The 17,912-nt window shown below is 41.4% G+C and overlaps 1 protein-coding gene across 8 annotated transcripts in view; it reads left to right on the top strand.

The window, feature by feature from the left end:
* Positions 1-17,912, top strand: part of LOC107268308 (glypican-6) — a 51,189-nt gene that overhangs the window by 20,187 nt on the left and 13,090 nt on the right. For all 8 annotated transcript variants that reach the window (XR_003059851.1, XR_003059850.1, XR_003059849.1 and 5 more), the window contains 2 exons: positions 15,849-16,019; positions 17,564-17,706. Coding sequence is in view for 3 of the 8 variants with exons in the window: in XM_015740955.2 (XP_015596441.1) it covers positions 15,849-16,019; positions 17,564-17,706 (314 nt within the window). In the remaining 5 variants the exon portion in view is untranslated. The remainder of the gene's footprint in view (positions 1-15,848; positions 16,020-17,563; positions 17,707-17,912) is intronic.

The following is a 17,912-nucleotide window of genomic DNA, read 5'->3' as shown; positions in this document are numbered from 1 at the left end:
TTTTTTTTTTTTTTTTTTTTTTTTTTAATACGTAGACGCGTATCGGCAGTGCTCGGGTTTGGTTATGGCGGAGTGGCGGGAATTTCAAAATGAAAAAATTTCGAAAAGGGGGACACACCCTGTATCGTATGGAAAAGTTGAGGCAATTTTGGTAGCGAGTAAAGAAAAAAAAAAGTAAATTGGAAAATTAGGGAAAATCAATTTTTAATTGGCATTTCGTTTCCCACTCGCCGTGTGGGTAGCGACGCGTGGTTATCAGTCTGTTCGTGTATCTGACTATGGCGTCGCGACGCGTCAGACGGGTGAGAGCTCGATTAATCGTGACGACCCGTATATCTGTGTAGCACAGAGGCAGATGAGATCCTCGAGAGTCCTGTTAACGATGCTGGGTATATTTTAATTAACGTTTCAACGAGAAACACGGGATTTACCTAGGACTTGTTATCGGGATAGGGAATTTTATTCGCATAGGGAATTTTATTGGTCGGGTCGTTCTTAGTAGCGTGGATTTATGGTTTAGTGGAATTTGGGGATTTTTATAGATTTTTTTTTTTTTCGATCTCAGTACTGTTTGACGTTTCAATTTTGGGACCTTGCGCGCAAAGGAACTAGGGACACTGGACGTGTCCTAGGGAATTTTTTTGGCCCTTGTCACGCGTAAAATATCAAATGGATTATATTTCTAGGATATCCATTTTGCGCTTTTTCATTTCATCTTTTTTTTTTTTTTTTTTTTTTTTTTTTTTTTTTGAGTTTTGGCCTCTGGGCCCTTGGTCCCCAAAAAAAATGTCCGATCCAACGAATTCGGTTCAGCGGTAATCGTACGACGTCGTGCGCGAGAACACCTTGAATCTTTTTAATTAGAAATTTTTTTGTTTTTTCCACCAATATCGCCCGATAATTTGGATTTTGGGTTTAACGATCTCTCCGAATGTTTTTCTCTTTAAATTTTACGATCGTCCATATGAGTCTCACTCGCGCTCGGCTCCTTTGTTGTGGAATATGTAGACACGGTCTGGTGACTTTTTTTTTTTTCTCGAATTCCAACCTCCGTTCTCATTGGTACCACTGAGATACGTTCTCTGGGTCAATTAGCAGATTGCCATGCCTGCTACGAGTACCAATTAGTTTACCAGTAATTTACCGAAATGGTAATTCCACGAAGGAGGCTGGGTCGTCGTAAAAGAGGGAACGTCGGATGGTCTCACTCTTACTGGAACAATAGCATTACTAAAGGAACGATCGAGCAGGCGTAACAAACAAGGATCAGCTCCAGCGAAGCCATTCCGAATATTACCCTATATCGAAGAAAATTTTTTTTTTTTTTTTTTCAAAATCTCCCACTATACTCATAAATAAAATTTGCGCGTGTCCTTAAAATTCTACTAGGTCCCCCATTCGATTCACCACGGTCATCCCGTCACTGGGCCTTATTCACCCATGGGCCCGCATCCACGTGATAACATCCCACTATGTATACCTATATATGTACCTCCTAGAGTCCTTACAGGTACCATCCATATCCGTATCCCATGTAGCAGTACACACGTGACTCGTTCCAGCAGGGCTTCCCATTGATGCTGGCATAGCAACAGGGACCTAAAGCCCCGTTCACATAAATCTCACTACGCGAAGCAATAAGAGTCTGCCTGGATGCCGGTACAGTCTGTCCATGAGTTTGATGTATTTTTTTTTTGACAGATTAAAAACAATCGAGCCTCCAGCAAGGCATTCGTGTCACTGGATAAAATGTTAGAAAAAAAAAAATATATGCATAACTTTACACTAAAAATTGTTTATTTTTCCACTTTGCTAAACGTTTGTATTATTTGAAAAAATTTCGGTGCTTGCGAACTGTCAAAAAAAAATCACACCGAACCCGTGGACCGACTATATATATATATATACGAAAGGTTAGAGTAGCCCTCTGCGGATTCTTAGCGAAGTAGAGGTGGGGAGGGGAACGGGGACAGAGGGGAGGGAGAAGAGGGAGATGCATGAGGGTCATCGGCCCTTTGAAAGGTCCCCAGGAATTCGAAGGTCATTTTCGCAAAGACCACAATAAATTCACGAGCTCTGTAAATTCCTTGCTTTACCCTAATCTGCCAAATTTTCGATTTCTCCACACTTAACCTTCTTAGGACTCGTTTTGTCTTATCGCCTGTAGTTGTTGCCAGATCAGTAGAATTTTGAGGGGCCATCTCCTTGGGAATTATAACGCAACAGAGTCCCCTCAATTCGACACTGATGTCACGGTTCGACTATTCAGCTTCGTTCAGGAGTGAAATGTCTCTTGGCGGGGGGCCTTCTTACTGTGACATTCAATGTATAAGAGTCCCCTGGACACGGTTCACTCGTGAATCGACTATAGCTATATCTGTCCACACGTGATATACGTACGTGTGACACTGGGCTTTGAATTTCGGGCTAAAGGATTTGGGGTATCGGTGCAGGGTTCGCAAGGTCAGCAGACCCGAGGGATGTTCGAGTGGTCCGAGCGGTATGGTGGGGATGAAAAAAAAAAGGGAGCTCAATGGTGCTGCTCTTTGAAGCCCATCCGAGAGATCCTATCTGGAGCCTTTCTGGGTCAAGTGGCCGAAAGCGTCGGGCCAGAAAAATAATGAATTAAACAGCCCCTTTCTCTTTTTCCTTTTACTTCGGGCTGTCTTAACCTTAACCTAAACCACGCGCTTTTACAGCCTCACTTATCTCGAGCGAACACCGTCTCGGGGTTTACTTCCTTTAAATTGCCTGCTCGTCTTACACGTGTCTCTATTTGTACGCCATTGATTATCCTCTCTATGGTTAATAGCGAAAGGAGAAGAAAAAAAAAAAAAAAAAAAAAAAAAAAAAAAAAAAAGAAAACATGCTGGATACCGTTTTATGGCTCTGTTTCAGTTTTGTTACTACCTTTTTTTTTTTTTCTCACGTGCAGTAGAATGCATATCGAAATCCATAGAACGTTATTCTCGGGCGAAGAAATTCCCTATGGTGCCAGATGACGCTTTCCTGCCTTCGATCGTACGTTGAATTAACATGTATAATTAGCTTATTGAAAGATTAAAGGGATACCGTAGAGCAGTCCTTTCCGTTTTAGTTTGACTATGGGAATGGCATACCAATGACTGCGTTTACTGATCCCCCTGGCGCCAGACTCTCCCACCTATGTTTTATCTTGTTTGCTAATAGACTGGCGAGCAACCGTGCGCCGCCTGGTGGGAAGCTTAATGAAAACAGACGTACCCGGGTTCATTCTTACCGTGCGTGTATATATATATATATATTTCAACTCGTTTCTTACAAAATTCCCCTAGAAAATTTAAATTCCCTAACGGCTTTTCCCACTGCTTATTCGTCTGGAGGAAAAAACATGGCAGCGGCTATCCTCGCCACCTCCCACTTTCCCCGGTCCGATTCTCGCTGACGCCATCTTTAATTCCGTCTGCAATTGTCACACCGGATGTATCAGAAGTGAGAGAAAAAGTACACGCAGCATCTTCCACTACAATGTCGTTGCACCGAAGATATCGACTGTCTCGTTACTCGGGTGCCGCGCTTCTACCGAGACTGATAATACAAGATGGCCGCTTTCAGTGACGTAACGCCTTATTCGCACGAGTTATTATACCAAAACGAATGACACGGTTGGCAACACTTCCTAATCGATTAGGAAGAATGCACCGTGGCGGGTCAGATGTAGCCGGGCGTCGTCCGTTGAAAGAGAAAAGATGGCGGTGAAAAAAAAAAAAACTAGTGAGAACGGAACGAAAGGAAACCTTAAGGAAAGACAAAAAGACGTGGCCAACCACGACCACTGTATACCTACTGTTGCCATCAGCCTCACCAGCTACCATCATCTTCTCGCTCTCCCGTCTTCTCTCCTATACTCTCTCTCTCTCTCGCTCTTGCTAGATGCTGGAGACTCGACACGGCAATCCGGCAATCCAGCAATCTAGCCGGCAGAAAGAGAGTATAATCGTGACGAGAGGGGTTGGGCTCTCCTGACCCGGACGACCTGCGGAGTCTAAACAATCGGACGTTTCGGACCCCTCTCACTTTGTTCTTCCACTGGTACGCTTCTATACGCGTAGTCTTACGACTACTCCTGGGAACGTATTTCTTTCGCTTCTCCCTTTCATCTCGACTTACTTGTCAGTTTCTGAAACACTCCGCGCCAGCCGGCTCTCATAACCTCGGTTCTGATGGATTTCTATTTTTTTTTTATTTTTTTATTTTTTTTTTCATTTCTCTTTACGCCACGAGTCTGTATCTTTTTCATAAGCTTTTTCGTAACTTGTTTTCTTTTTTCCATCTACCATAGCTTTATACGTCACGGAAGTCGATCGAACGGTAACTGTTATCGTTTTGATTTTTTTTTAATTTTTTTTTTTAAATTATTTTTAGGTTAGAACGTCCCCTGTCGTTCGTTGCTATTCTGGATCGAGTCCTTCTCCCCATATACCATTGCAGTGGATATGCCGATTTTACGGTTATTTTTGTACTTTACGAAAATCACAGCCCGGCAGGGGGGGACGCACGTGAAAAAGGACGGTGGAATGACCTTCTTCTCTTTTAGCGACACTTAGCGCGAAACGACGCGACCGAAATGGACCGGGTTTAACCGCTGAATTATTCTCCGGGGACGCGTCCTAAAATAACATTACTCGGTTCCTCGTGACTTTTTAACGTTGCGTCGAGGTTCGATTTGCCAACTTTTCGTCTTACGCTAAATAATCTACGAGTACTCGTAACGTCAGCTTCTTTTCTTCCTCTCTCTCCCATTCGGGTCCATGACAAATGAAATCAATTAAGACTTTGTCCGAACAATTTCGAAAGTCGTTGCCCCGTAACTCGGTCGGTAAAGGGTTATCGCGTTATTATCATAAATTGTCATAAATATACTTCTTGCCCGATTTTTTCATCTTCTTTTTTCTTCTATCCTCGTAACGTCTCGTCGACCTTCGACCTCATTACTCTGTTTGTCTCGCTTTTTCCCCTCTATCTCTCCGTATGTCTCTCTCCTCGTCGCACCTATATCATTAATCTTCCTCACGATTTCTTCAAATGGCCATCCGATCGTTTGTTATATTTTTTTATAACTCAACAACGAATCAATTCTTATAGTCAAATTTTTTTGAGAAAACCTTTTTTTCCACATTTTTTCATCTCGCGATTTTAGATCGAAAATAAGTGGAATTTTACTTCGTTCGCTTTGGATCATCGGGTTAAAACGCTACGAACTGTTAGAGCAATTAAATGTGGCGCGATCGGAACGAGCTTCGATGTCGCAACGATGAATATCGGGAGGTCTGATCGGAATTAACAAGGCGAGGCTACTTCTTAAGGCTCGTTTACATTTTTTTCTTTTTTTTTCCTTTTTCGACACTCCGTAAGCCGAGCATGTACGAAAGGAATTAGATGCCAGACAAATGTGTCACATTTTTTAGTTTCGCAGCCATTTTTTGTAATAACTTCTTTTTAAGCGGCTACTTATCGCTGTTTTTTTTTATCTTCTCCTCGACCAGTTATTTATCAATTATCAGCAGAGTGGAAGCTGGACGACTTTTTTTTTTCATTCAGTCGTATAAGCCGATAATAGATTTTTCTTTTATTTTGGTACGAGGTCGCCGAAGAACTAGATAAAAATTGCTCGTTGGGTACGTAGAGCTCTTCCTTACCGACGGAAATTGGTCTCGTGCAATTACCCAGGGTCAAATGTTAATTGCCGTTACGCACGCGGCAGAAGGTTCCTCCGAGGCACCTAGGGAAAATGGTCAATTATTATAAATTCTAAGTAGTAAATTATCGATCGTCTCTTATCTTCTTGCCTGTAAGCAACGTGAGTTCCATGATATTTATTAGGAATATTCTCTTTTAATCTACCACTGTTCCCATCGTCATAAACCATAGGTATCATCGTGTTTCACAATCTCCTGGGACTTTGCATAGGCACGCGTTGCTGGCGTCGGTAACCTTATACGTACTTTCGATCTTTTGAGCCCGATTACGATCTCCCACTTTCTTCCCACTCGATAATATATGTATATTTTTTTTTATTTGATTGTTTTTGCGATATCACTGATATTTTTTTTTCCTGCTACTTACCTGTCATTTTTATACTTTCGAGACAACGGATTATTCGTTTCGCCATAGAAATTGGGATATTCGAAAATTATTTTACTTTTGAAAAACTTTAACAATTTTCTACCTAGTCGCACTGGTGCTATTATATATATTTTTGAATTTCATTTCTGGTTTTAATAAATTCATATTTTTTCTTCGTTAGACTTTTTGGGATGATTGAGAATTTTTTTTTTTTTTTTTTCAAAATTTTAATCATACAATTTTCATTACTCAAGTGTAAGGACAGTATTGGTAATATTCCGAACTGACGCTGTTTTTTTTTTTTTAATTTCAACGAATTCATCTTTTTCATTTGAATTTTCTAGCTTGCATATTCACCTCGTGAATGACCAAAAAGTCTTTCAATTGATTCGTGTCGTTTTTCCACGGATAATAGAAAATTTTGGTACCAATAATACAATGGTGCTTCATATTTATATCTTATTTGTAGGTTCGCCGGAGTAAACAGTGGCGAGAGGGGCTTTTTAAGGGGGAAAAAAAAGACGGATAGGTTGAATTCTCATAGAGGAATTTCCTGCTTCGTTTCTCGTATTGTCAGGCCCAAAATGTCCACTGTTGAAACACGGTAATGACGTGTCCATAGGAAGTATTTAAAAAATGAAACCAAAAACCCCTGTCCTTTACATATTCACCCCAGTCGTCATCCCAGGAGCCTATATATATATATATATATATATATACATAAACACACTATATCCACATACTCTCCATCAGAAGCATCTCGTTTCGTTTGGTCCCTCGAAAAATTTCACAATGCCCACAACTCCACGGTCCCCGTGTAAATTGGGCCAGCTGTCCTCCGTTACGAGTACCCGATAGCCACCTGCTGCCGGGGAATTTTAATTTGTATAAATTTGAATGTGGCCCCCGAGTGGGATAAACGTGTCACCCGTTGTCCGTAGACGAAAATAAAAAAGTGGGCAGTTGAAAATATTTTTTTCAAAAATTTCTCACCGGCTGCTCAAATGAAAAAAAAAGTACCGTCCGGATAATCGAAAAAAAATTTTACAAAAGTGCCCGTAAAAAAAATTTCATTGAACCACGTCAGCATGTAAACCATTGTCGAGTACCTCTTAAAAATGTACGGATGCTGCGTTCGCCTAGTCTTATCCACATATTTTTCTATGATCTTTTAAACGTTACACCCAATGCGTTCATTTTCTATGTACATATGTCTTCACTCGTACCCGAAGCAAGTAAAGCGTGAGTCCCTTTTTTCAGACTATCAAGCTCACTTTTTTTTCCCACTGTGATACCGTCCTTCTCCACGATGCCCCGCGTCCACCTTTTGGTACCTGCGTGAACCTGGCTGCGTATACGCGAGTAACCGGTGTGCGTGCATCGTGCGGCCCTTTAAAGTCCCCACGTAGCCGAGTCGGCGCGTTTGATCTTCTCGCGTGTATTTCGGTCGTATTCTCGAAAGGTGCAGCCGCCCTCGACTGCGGCAGAATGCACCTTGCAGGTAACCCGGCTGGAAGCCACTATATAAGTAAAGAGTGAGAAAGCATGTACGTTGTGTATATGTATATATATATATATATTCGTTGTATCGTAGGAACAACGATACGATGGTAGGTCTTCGATTTTTCGAATTCCCTATACCGGCCGTGAGTGCGAGAGAGAGCGAGCCATAGGCCATTACGCGAGTAAGAGCGAGACGGAGACTGTCGAGTCGCCAAAATCCTTACAGAGTCCCTTGATTACACTGAAATCTAATTGGATCGAAGCAATGAATTTTAACGTGTCATTGGAAATTTTCAAAAATATAAAATAAACCGTAAACCCGTAGAACCGTACGTTCAACGGTACGAAACTGATTTGGTTTTCCGTGGCAATTTGAACAAAAAAAAAGTACCCTTACCGTATAATTACCTAGACGCACGCTACCAGCAACCAGTGCAAGTGTACTGGGACGTAAAAGAAAATAGCGCCAAGGGTGGCAAGAGAAGGGCGGGGGGGGTGGTAGTTTCGACCGTTATTATTATTATTTTTTTACACGCTTTAGATTCCTGCCACTTTGCTCTCGTCTTCGCGTACACTTGGCTCAGGGTAGGTTGGGCTCCCCTTTTTTTTTTATCCCTTCCACCCCCCCTGCCCTACCTTCCGAACCTACTTTCATCCCTTCGAGAGAGCCTTTCTCTCATTCATCGAAATAACCCGCGTGAAAGCTCACGTCGACCGTTCCTCGCTGTTCCCCCCCTTTGCCTCGGCTTTATTCGTTCTTTGTGAACTCACCCTTACGCCAGGTCCAACCTAACCCCTTTCCCACATCCCTTACACTCTTCGCACGGTCTTTCCTCTTTTTTCCCATCCGTCCCGTGATCGTCCTACGCTCGTTCCCTGTCGCCTCGCACTATTCCATCCATTACGTATGTATGCCCGTTGGCTGCACCCTGTTTTTATCCTCCCTCGTTCCTTCGTTCCGCCTGTTCACAGCAGGCCAGTCCGTTTCCACGAGTTTCGTATCTTGCCCACTGTCGCCACGTGCATCTGCGTGGCTACTGGTTACACGCGGCTACACTGGTGCGTATATCTATATACACGCACGATCTGCGCATGCGCGAGCCGATGACGTCGCGCGAAAGATTTTTGTCAGAACGTGTTCGTGCATAGACGCGTCGGAGAAAGGGAAGCAGCTGACTGCTCCTCTCGGACTGGCCGCATGCCTAAGGAACCCGAGGGCCAGGTGATACGGGAACGCATGGCAGCCTTTAGTTTTTAGTCACTTAAAGGCAGGTTCACAACGATACTTGTAGCGGGGGACCCCTCGGGTTACGGATCAATAGACCGTATAGGGATTTAAGGTCTGTTATACACAGCGTCCAATGGCGTATTAGATTAGTGGACGATCATTTTCTTAAATGGCCACCTTTGGGGCATTTCAGGGTGTTTTTTTTTTTTTTTTTTTTTTGGGGGGGGGACCTTTTCAAAGGTACGCTTTCTATTCGTAGCATTTTATGGGGCTTAAGATCGAGATTTTATCCTCCGACTCGCGCGTGCGATTTTATTTAGGTGAAACCAATGTTACTAGTGTGGGATGACAATTTTTTTTTTTTTTTTTTTCACTGCTCAGTTGGCATTGCCGTCAGTGTTATTGCCGAGTGCGCGGTTGCGTGGAAACGAGGTTTATTGTCAATTGAGAAAATTGCCAATTGCCCGAGACGACAGACGGAATGCGTAGTCGTTTGGACATTTTAGAGAACCTCAGGCCTGATAGGAGCATCGTACGGACAATGGGCTTTGAGAAATACGAAGAATTCTAAGGACAGAACATTCTCAGCTACGGAAACGTGTCACGGATAGACTCTGCTTTTTTTTTTTTTTTTTTTTTTTTAATACTTTAAGTAGTCAGTTACTTTAGCGAGGACGAGAAAAATAAGTGCGAATGCCGGCAATTCCTCGAGGGACGATTCAACTCGGTTAAGGACGGGATGATCTCATAGGGGGATTATTTTTATTAGGCATTCTTCGCCTTACCGGATACCATATCCTTGTACTCGTGTATGACGAAACTTCCGGTTGAATTTTTTTTCTTCGCGTACTCAACGCAGTGGGATTTTTTGATCTTTACAATAAAAATATATATACTCCCTTAACAAACGTATGCTGCCTGCTATAGGAAGTCACGACTTAGCGCATGGGAAACGTCATCGAAACTTTGAATGTTGACTGTTGACTCTGGGAGTGCATTAAACTAGCAGTTGAAGCACTCGTTAATGAGTGGTCATTTGCATAAGCATATACGTCGTTAAGAGGAATTAAACACGAGTTTTCGTTCCAAGTGATCATTTCCGTCAGAACTGTGTGAAAATAATGTACCACTGAGTTAAACGTCACTTTGAACACGTGGTGGGGATGCTTGGGACATTAAAGTTTTATTTACCTTTTTATTCTCTTACGATTTGCTAAGGGTGGTTACGGGTTGGTGGGGGTGGTTTTTTTTTCTTTTTTTTTACATTCTGTCAAACCATGGTACACTGGTGAGAGTCGTCACTTTAGCCCGGCTAGGTTAGGTTTGACTCGAAAATCAATTTCGACGCCGACGTCCGTGTCGCGACGCCCGCATAATTACCGTGAAATTGATGGACGGTATGCGGGAGGGATGGGGAAATAAAAAGAAAATTAAAAGGGATGAAACGTGACGTACGTCAATTTTACATGGGGATAGAGGAACTCGTTTTTTATTTTCACCCTTATACCTTTTAGCGGGATTCTCTTTTTTATTTCACTCGTTTTTAAAATGCATCACTTTCCCGCCACAGTGATACGCCTATGGGACCTCGAGTGTCTCCGTTGGGATTTATTCGAATCGCACGGGCATACACATCGCGTATGTTTTTACAATAAATTTTTATCGCGTAGTTGGTATGCTTGCAAACGGTGAATGCTCTTTTTTTTTTTAATCTTGACAGTAGCCAACGACAGGATTCATGTTTCATGGAGCGACAGCGGAAGGGGGCGACAAGAAATATAAACCCCGTAAAAAAAATTATAGGCACGCCACTGTCTCGCCATAAGTATATATATATATATATATATACACACGCAGCTACCAGAGATTAGAGAATGGGACAAGCGCGGGACAGTATTATCGAGATGTTATCGTGTGTCGAGACGCGTGCGTATAGAATGCAATATGGGGAATATATGTGTACAGGGATGGTGGCCAGATGTCACTAGATAGTCGATTGTCCTATAGGGACTTTTCAGGAGGTAAACTTACCAGTCGATTGCTCCTCAAGATAACCATGCCCCCTCCGTCCCAAGACGTGTAGCAGTCCTTCGTCGAGTCAAAGAAATATTACCCCATAAGAAATTCTACTCGCACCCCCATGACTTTCCTTCCGAATTCTTTGTGCACCCTCTCGCTGCAATTTCCATAAAAAAAAAAATTGATTTACATTGCTTCTCGTACGGAATAAGAAATTTGTCACGATACCCCCTGCGCCCCCCCTCTCTTTGAATTACTGGGCACAATGTAAAATTTTCGTAAACACTAATCGCAACCCCCTGCAATAATTTGCAGCTAATGAAATATAAATGAAAGGAAAAAAAAATTTTTCTCTGATTTAGGTAAAAAAAAAAAAATGTAGATAACTACCGTAGGGATTTTTTTGTAGAAAATTTTTTAGCGCTCTTCTCCGTGGCTTTGGGGTGTACCGTACGGTAGCCACAGACGGAATATGGTGGGTATGCTGGATAGGTGGACCATGGGTTTATATATGTAGGGTAGTGGGTGGGTAAGGGGGGGGTAGAGGGAGGTGGATACGTGTTATATGAATTGAGAATAAAATTTATTTTATTCTCGTCGAAATATTTTTCCGAAATTCGTATGTTTTTACTGATTTATGGGATATGGTGGTCGTTGGCCAAGGGGGGATCACATGGGGTTATATATACATATGGGACTGGAATAGAATAAATATGTGTAGGGTCAGGGGTCGTGTCAGATAATGCCTGAAATATTGATGCAACGAACTCTGCGCCTCAAGTGAGGGGGAGGATTTTATATATTTATTTGTTTTTGGAAGTATTTGCTTTTTCGAAATTGCAAACTGCTGGTACATCCAGATGTACGTATTATTATACGATGTAAAATACGAAGGGGATGCAATTGAGGTAATTGGGGTTTTACGTTTTGGAGGGTTGAAATATTATTTCTTTAGTGGTACCAATGGGCAAGACAATTATTTAGAAGTTTTTTTTGTGCCCTTCTTTTTATTAGATTGTCGTAGTACCTCTTTTTGAGTTTTTATCCCGAAAATTATTAGGGGGAGCCTCCCTTCGACAACCCCTTCGGCAATTAGTCGCGAAAGTGGGATATTAATTTTAATTAAATCCACTGTTAATTATTAGCCACCCCTTTTGCTCGGGGTGATTACGGTATACCGATTCCCTTGTGCCAACCCTTGCGACGAAGACCACCCTGAAGTACGAGTAGGAATATAATTGATAAAAATTGAAATTTTATCACGTGTAACTTTCGCGATCTGTTTCCTCATATTTTTTCGTTGCCCGATAGCCGGTGAATGTTATGTGAAATTGAAAAATAAAACACGCCGACACCGTTGTAACGTGAAAACATAAAGCTACCGTAGACAAAGTGCGCGAGGCGCCACGTTGTCGCGTCCCGTTAAATTAGCATTTGAATTTATCGAGCGCCCAGTCGTCGGGCCATGAAACTTTCCAGCCCGTAAATCCCCGTAAGTAAGGGAAAACGTATAGTGAAGATTTGAAAAAAAAAAAAAAAAATTTAATTCAAAAACGTATAGGTAAGAGAATTTTACGATATTTATAATTAAGGACGCTGTCAAAGATTAACTTGGAAGATTTTCTATTTCGTTGGATGATATTATGGTGCTTTAGGTACTAATTAAACTCCCCGTAATGGACCGTCAAATAAATTACAGGCGAAAATCCCACCCTGCGAAAACAACCCTCTCGAGTGTATATATATATATATATATATATATATATTCAGTGCACCTTAATAAATTCCTACCACATCCAAAACCCTTGGATACCAACGCGTACTTACATACAATATACGTGCCACCTGTTAGAATAATCAATTTTTAAATCCAAAAGGTAATACAGAATTTAACTGAGACGATAATAGCAGTTACCTACAGTTACCGACCGAGTCTACATAACCGCCCTCCGAAAGCTCTCTGATACTTAACGGCTGCAATTAACGTGGCCAATTATCCAACGTTAATTGCTACGAATTCACTGGTCTCTCCGTACAGGAAGCTCGAGAGCTTTTGAAAAATATCCGCTAGTACTTGAAAAATTGGAAGACGCGATGAATTTACCAAAAATTGCAGTAAAATTGCGTCTCATCCGTTCACGAGGGATATATGAAAAAAAAAAAGAACGTCTTGACGTTCTATACCTTATTTATAATCATCAAATGAATTGACATTTATAATAAAACTGCCCTGAATTTTCCCATAGTTCAGACCCAGAGAGACCACGCGTGCGAGAGAGAGAGAGAGAAAATTAAAGAGTAAGAAAGAGCTCTTTCCCCGTTCTCTCGCAAGCGAGCCAAAGCTAATACAATATATAGTCCTAAAGGGTGTCTCCTAGCAACAACCAAGGGGTTTGCTTCTTGCCAAACACCCTCTCGTGATTCGCCATACCATTCTGGACCAAGATCCTCAGAACCGCCCTTACACAACCAAACAATTTTATTTGTATCTTTTTTTTTCCCGAAAGGGATGTTACCGTCACAAAATTTCACTGTCATTTCCATTCTCATAATTTACAGTTCGTGCACAACTTCATAACCTATCCGTCGTCTTCTTTGAAGATTCTATTTCGGTCTCTATATATATCTGTCTCCCCTCGAAATAATTAATAATATCCATCCCCTCGTCCCGGATTTTCTCTGTCGAATTCGTCAAATACTCACCAGGTACGATTTCCGCGAAACTTATTTTTCCTACTCGGGGAAGCACGTGTAGGCAAGGCAAACTTGCATCTACTCCAATTCCGTACTTGGCTTTAACATTGAACTGTTACTCCGAAGCAGAATCCATGTGGAAGTATTCCCATACGTACACGCAAACAGAATCTTCATATCCTGTACCTACCGAACCCGCCGTCACTTCAACTTTGTCGTATCGAGCTAACGCAAGCTTTAAGCCGAGTTTCCACATCGATTCAGTCAGTGTATACCATTGGTCTATATTTACTTATGGTAACTGTCATACCAGACAATACCTATATCCTGCATAGTATACTACATGGAAACATTACGGACGCTTTCCCTATGCAAATTGACGCTCGATGACGTAAGTCTGACCTTTCGTTATAAAATAAAAAAAAAAAAACAGTTACCCTACTCAAAGTACGCCCGGCTTGACGCGGCTAGTCTAATCGGCCGTTAAGGACTCGGGCTTCAAGGTGCATCCACACGTGTATTTTATGTAGGACGAATCGATCGAATTTTTTCCCCCCGTTCCTCACCTCCCTGACATAACACGGCGAAATTTCAATAGGAAACGGAAGGCTTTGAGACAAAAATAATCTAGACTGTTTAAAAGAACTATATATGTATATCGTTCGTGTATCTGTAATCATCCTGTATCTGTTAGATCGTGTAAAGATGTTAAGTTGATAAAATTTTAATGGTACATGTATGTATAACGTAAAGCTGTATCCACAATGAGCGAAATATCTTACCTGGAGTATATTATGCATTTCGTCTATATAAAAGCCCCCCGAATGTATATCTATATATTCATCGGTACTTTCAACGAGTCTTGAAAATTCTTTTGGACCATTTAAAGGGCAGTTCTCATGAGAGCGTCGACCCGCGTCTCGGAAATACGTCGCGACGGAAACTGTCGGCGACGTCGCTTGTCGGCTACCACCTTCCCCACAATCGCTATAGTAATAGTTACCGCAACTGTGACAATAGCTACAATACCACTGCCACTGTAACACTCAGCAGGCACTGGCTGGTAGCAGGGTCCTCGCGATGCTTAACAAACGGCGTCACTGTAACCGTATTACGTTAGGTCCACGGGGCTTTTTACGTTGTCCTATTTTGCTATGACATATTTGCGAGTGTAGTTCGCCAATAGGAATTTTCCTTTAGCTTACTTGGTCTACCTTACCGACTGTTGGAATTACATGTTAAGTCCAATTCAAAAGTTCAAATGGTAATATAGATATCGCATTTACCGACCGAACTTTCAGCCAAGGAACCGAATACGAAACAATGCATTTTTCAGTCTGAAATGTTTTTCATCCCTTTTCTTACGTCAACTTCGTTTACTTTCTGTTTACGTAAATTTATGCAGTTTCTTAAGTATCCGACAATCTTTTACGGGGCTCGCGAGCTTAGATTATCCATTGGCACCGTTAAAAGTTTTATGGACGAACCTATCAAGCGGTAAATTTTGTCTTTCAAGGTTCAGCAGTTTTCTTCCATTATCAAGAACTTCCCTATGTCTTTCCTGTGTAACATATGCGATGTGTATACTGGTTTTTGAAAGTGTATACCCCGTTGAACGATTCAAATGCGGGTGTGTGTGTATGTATATATATATATACACACTGTATACATATGTAGAGTATAATACTGTCGAGGGTAAGTTTAGGATGAAAAGCAATTTCTACTTTGGGAACGTGAGCACGATTTATCAGACTTGAAAATCCTTAATGGATTCCAAGGATTTGGATTTACGAGATTATTTTCTCTCGGATACGTGACGTTATTCGTGATCGTCCAACTTACATCTTCAATCGGAGCCTGAATGTTCATATATGGACAAATATTTTCCGCCACGTCATCCCATCCAGGTGTACACAATGAAAATAGTCCCAAACTCCCTGTTATCTTTTTCAACGAGTTTTCGAAGCCCTCCATATCGAATATCAAAGAAAAAAAAAATTTGTTTACCTTTGGGTATGTAGAAGACAGTAGAAGACAGAGTCATCCCTTAGATAGTATTTCCTGAATAAACACTATACCCTGAGATTCTCAAGATGGTCCATTTCATGAGGAAGAAGAAAAGCTCTTTCCTGTCATATATATTTCCCAGGATGTTAACCCTCTAGGTACAATAAATGTTTCATGATTTATTATACCATCGACGGCCATTACTCTATGCCATAGAGATATTGCATCCCTAATAAATTAAAAAAAAAAATTGAATCGGCAATAATTTAATCTTACGTCTTACTCGTTTCAGCCATGGAATTGAAAACATGCGGTGGCGTCAGGAGCGGCAGGGAAGTTTGCTGCAGCGCCGACATGGAAACGAGACTTCAGGCAAGAGCCAGAGACAAGCACGAGAAAGCGCTGAAGGAGACTCTGCAGCGTCTACAACAATTATTAGCTACGAGGGACACGAGGTTTCAAAGTTAGTCAAAAAAAAAAATAGACTTTTAACAGTTGATATATACTTAAATCTTTTTTTTTTCTTCCATATACACACGTTCTACCCAGGGAAAGAACTTTTGAGATGTCTGTCATCAATTTCACGGATTTTACTAAAGTCAACGAATTTTCCACGTCGAGGCGACGAATGAGATTCCACTGCGGTTAGCTGCGCCGAGTGGATACGTCCTGTGTGGAGAGACTTTTGCTGAGATTTTTTTTTTAATTAAAGAAGAACCAGAAGGGCGTTTTCGAAAGACCTGTGAACGGCACATAGGGAACACGAGAGGAAAAAATGTAGAGGTTTTGAGAGAATAGTACATATATGTATACACGTACTATATAATACAAGTACAGTATACCCTATATGCTAGAGAGGATTTGAGTTAAGTCATATACACATGTACCATGTACTTGTACACGTGTCAGGTTGTCTGAGTATGTAGATGCAAAATAAAACTTTACTTTGAAGCTTCTTGTTTGGTAATACTTGAAGGACCTTGAATACTTTAATACTTGAGATACTTTGAATGCTGTATTATGGTTATTGATTTCCTGATGTGAAAGTAATACTTCATATAGAGACTTTGTCGTTTTTATTGACATTTTGTATCGAAGCTATAAGTTGGTGGAAAGTTTTGTTAAAGTTTTCTGTTTTTTAAATTCCTTTGCTGAATTCTATTTCTGGCATATCTATGTATCTCTTTGTCAGTAGCACAAAGGGGGATCCTTACTGATAAAATTGGTACATGTCAAGGCTACTTTGTTGTATACTGATATCAGCCTCTCTGCTACTTCCGTCGCTTCTATGTATACGTGGGGTTGTCTCTGAACAATGTAATTGCTTCAACCCCTACGACCCTTGTCTGGTCCTCTCCGCCCTCTGGTAACGCGTAACGTAGCCTCTGGGGTTGTCTTCACAGAACCCCTGAAAATCCCTGCTACGTGATTCACTTGAAGATTGTTCGTCGCTTTTAAAGGAGGATGCTACGTTCTGTTTAATTAGAAAGAGGATATGAAAAGCTTGTGAAAGAGGCGTAAAAAAAGCTTGGAAGTATTTTCAGTCTTGCGACTGGAAGAAATTTCGAAGTTTTAATCGATTTATCTCTTTTTATTTTCTCCATTACACAGCTTTTAATTTCCCCACTTCAAAAATTCGCTCTTTCATCTCCGAGAGCTTTCGATGGGGGACCACCCTTGTGCTTCCTAGAAGCTTTTTATTTTATTTCCTTGGACTTTCAATTCTCAGAAACTCCCTGAAGCCACAGCAAAAGTCCCCTCGCTCGGTTGGCTGAGGTGCAAGAGTCTTGAAGCCGCAAGCTCTTTGCCCGAGCTTTATCAAACCTCGCAAGAACTACGTTCATTGTCAAAAGAGCTTTAGCCAGGCGTTTGCCAAATAGTATCTACCGCTGGGCAATCGACTTGCTAGAAGTTGGCCAGGAGAGAGAAGGGAAGGCAACGACTCAACGTGTAAATCAAAAAGCTCACCCAAAAGCTCGCTAAAGGGAGACCCTGATTTTTTTGCAGATTTCTTCAAGGAGCTTTTGGCCACCAGCAAGAAGGGCTTTCACGAGATGTTCAAAAAGACATACGGCATACTCTACGAGCAGAACTCTGAAGTCTTCACGGATCTCTTCATAGAGCTTGAGAATTATTATGCCAAGGGCACGGTGAGCTTTTATTCTTAATATATTCCGTAATCCTTACACGCCTTATTCCCACCTTACACAGCCATACAGCTTATATACCAGTACGATATCCTGAAAAGCACAGCTTTCGTTAATACCACCCGTCAGGCATTATTAAAACGTAATATTCCATATATAATAAAAGCTCTTGTAGGTGGAAGCAACAACAACAAAAAATTTACTACAAA

This window comes from Cephus cinctus, unplaced genomic scaffold (genome assembly GCF_000341935.2).
Source record: "Cephus cinctus unplaced genomic scaffold, Ccin1 Ccin1_scaffold0515, whole genome shotgun sequence".
Taxonomy (NCBI): Eukaryota; Metazoa; Arthropoda; class Insecta; order Hymenoptera; family Cephidae; genus Cephus; species Cephus cinctus.
Note: the sequence above shows the minus strand (reverse complement) of the source record. Positions and strands in the feature narration are given on the sequence as shown.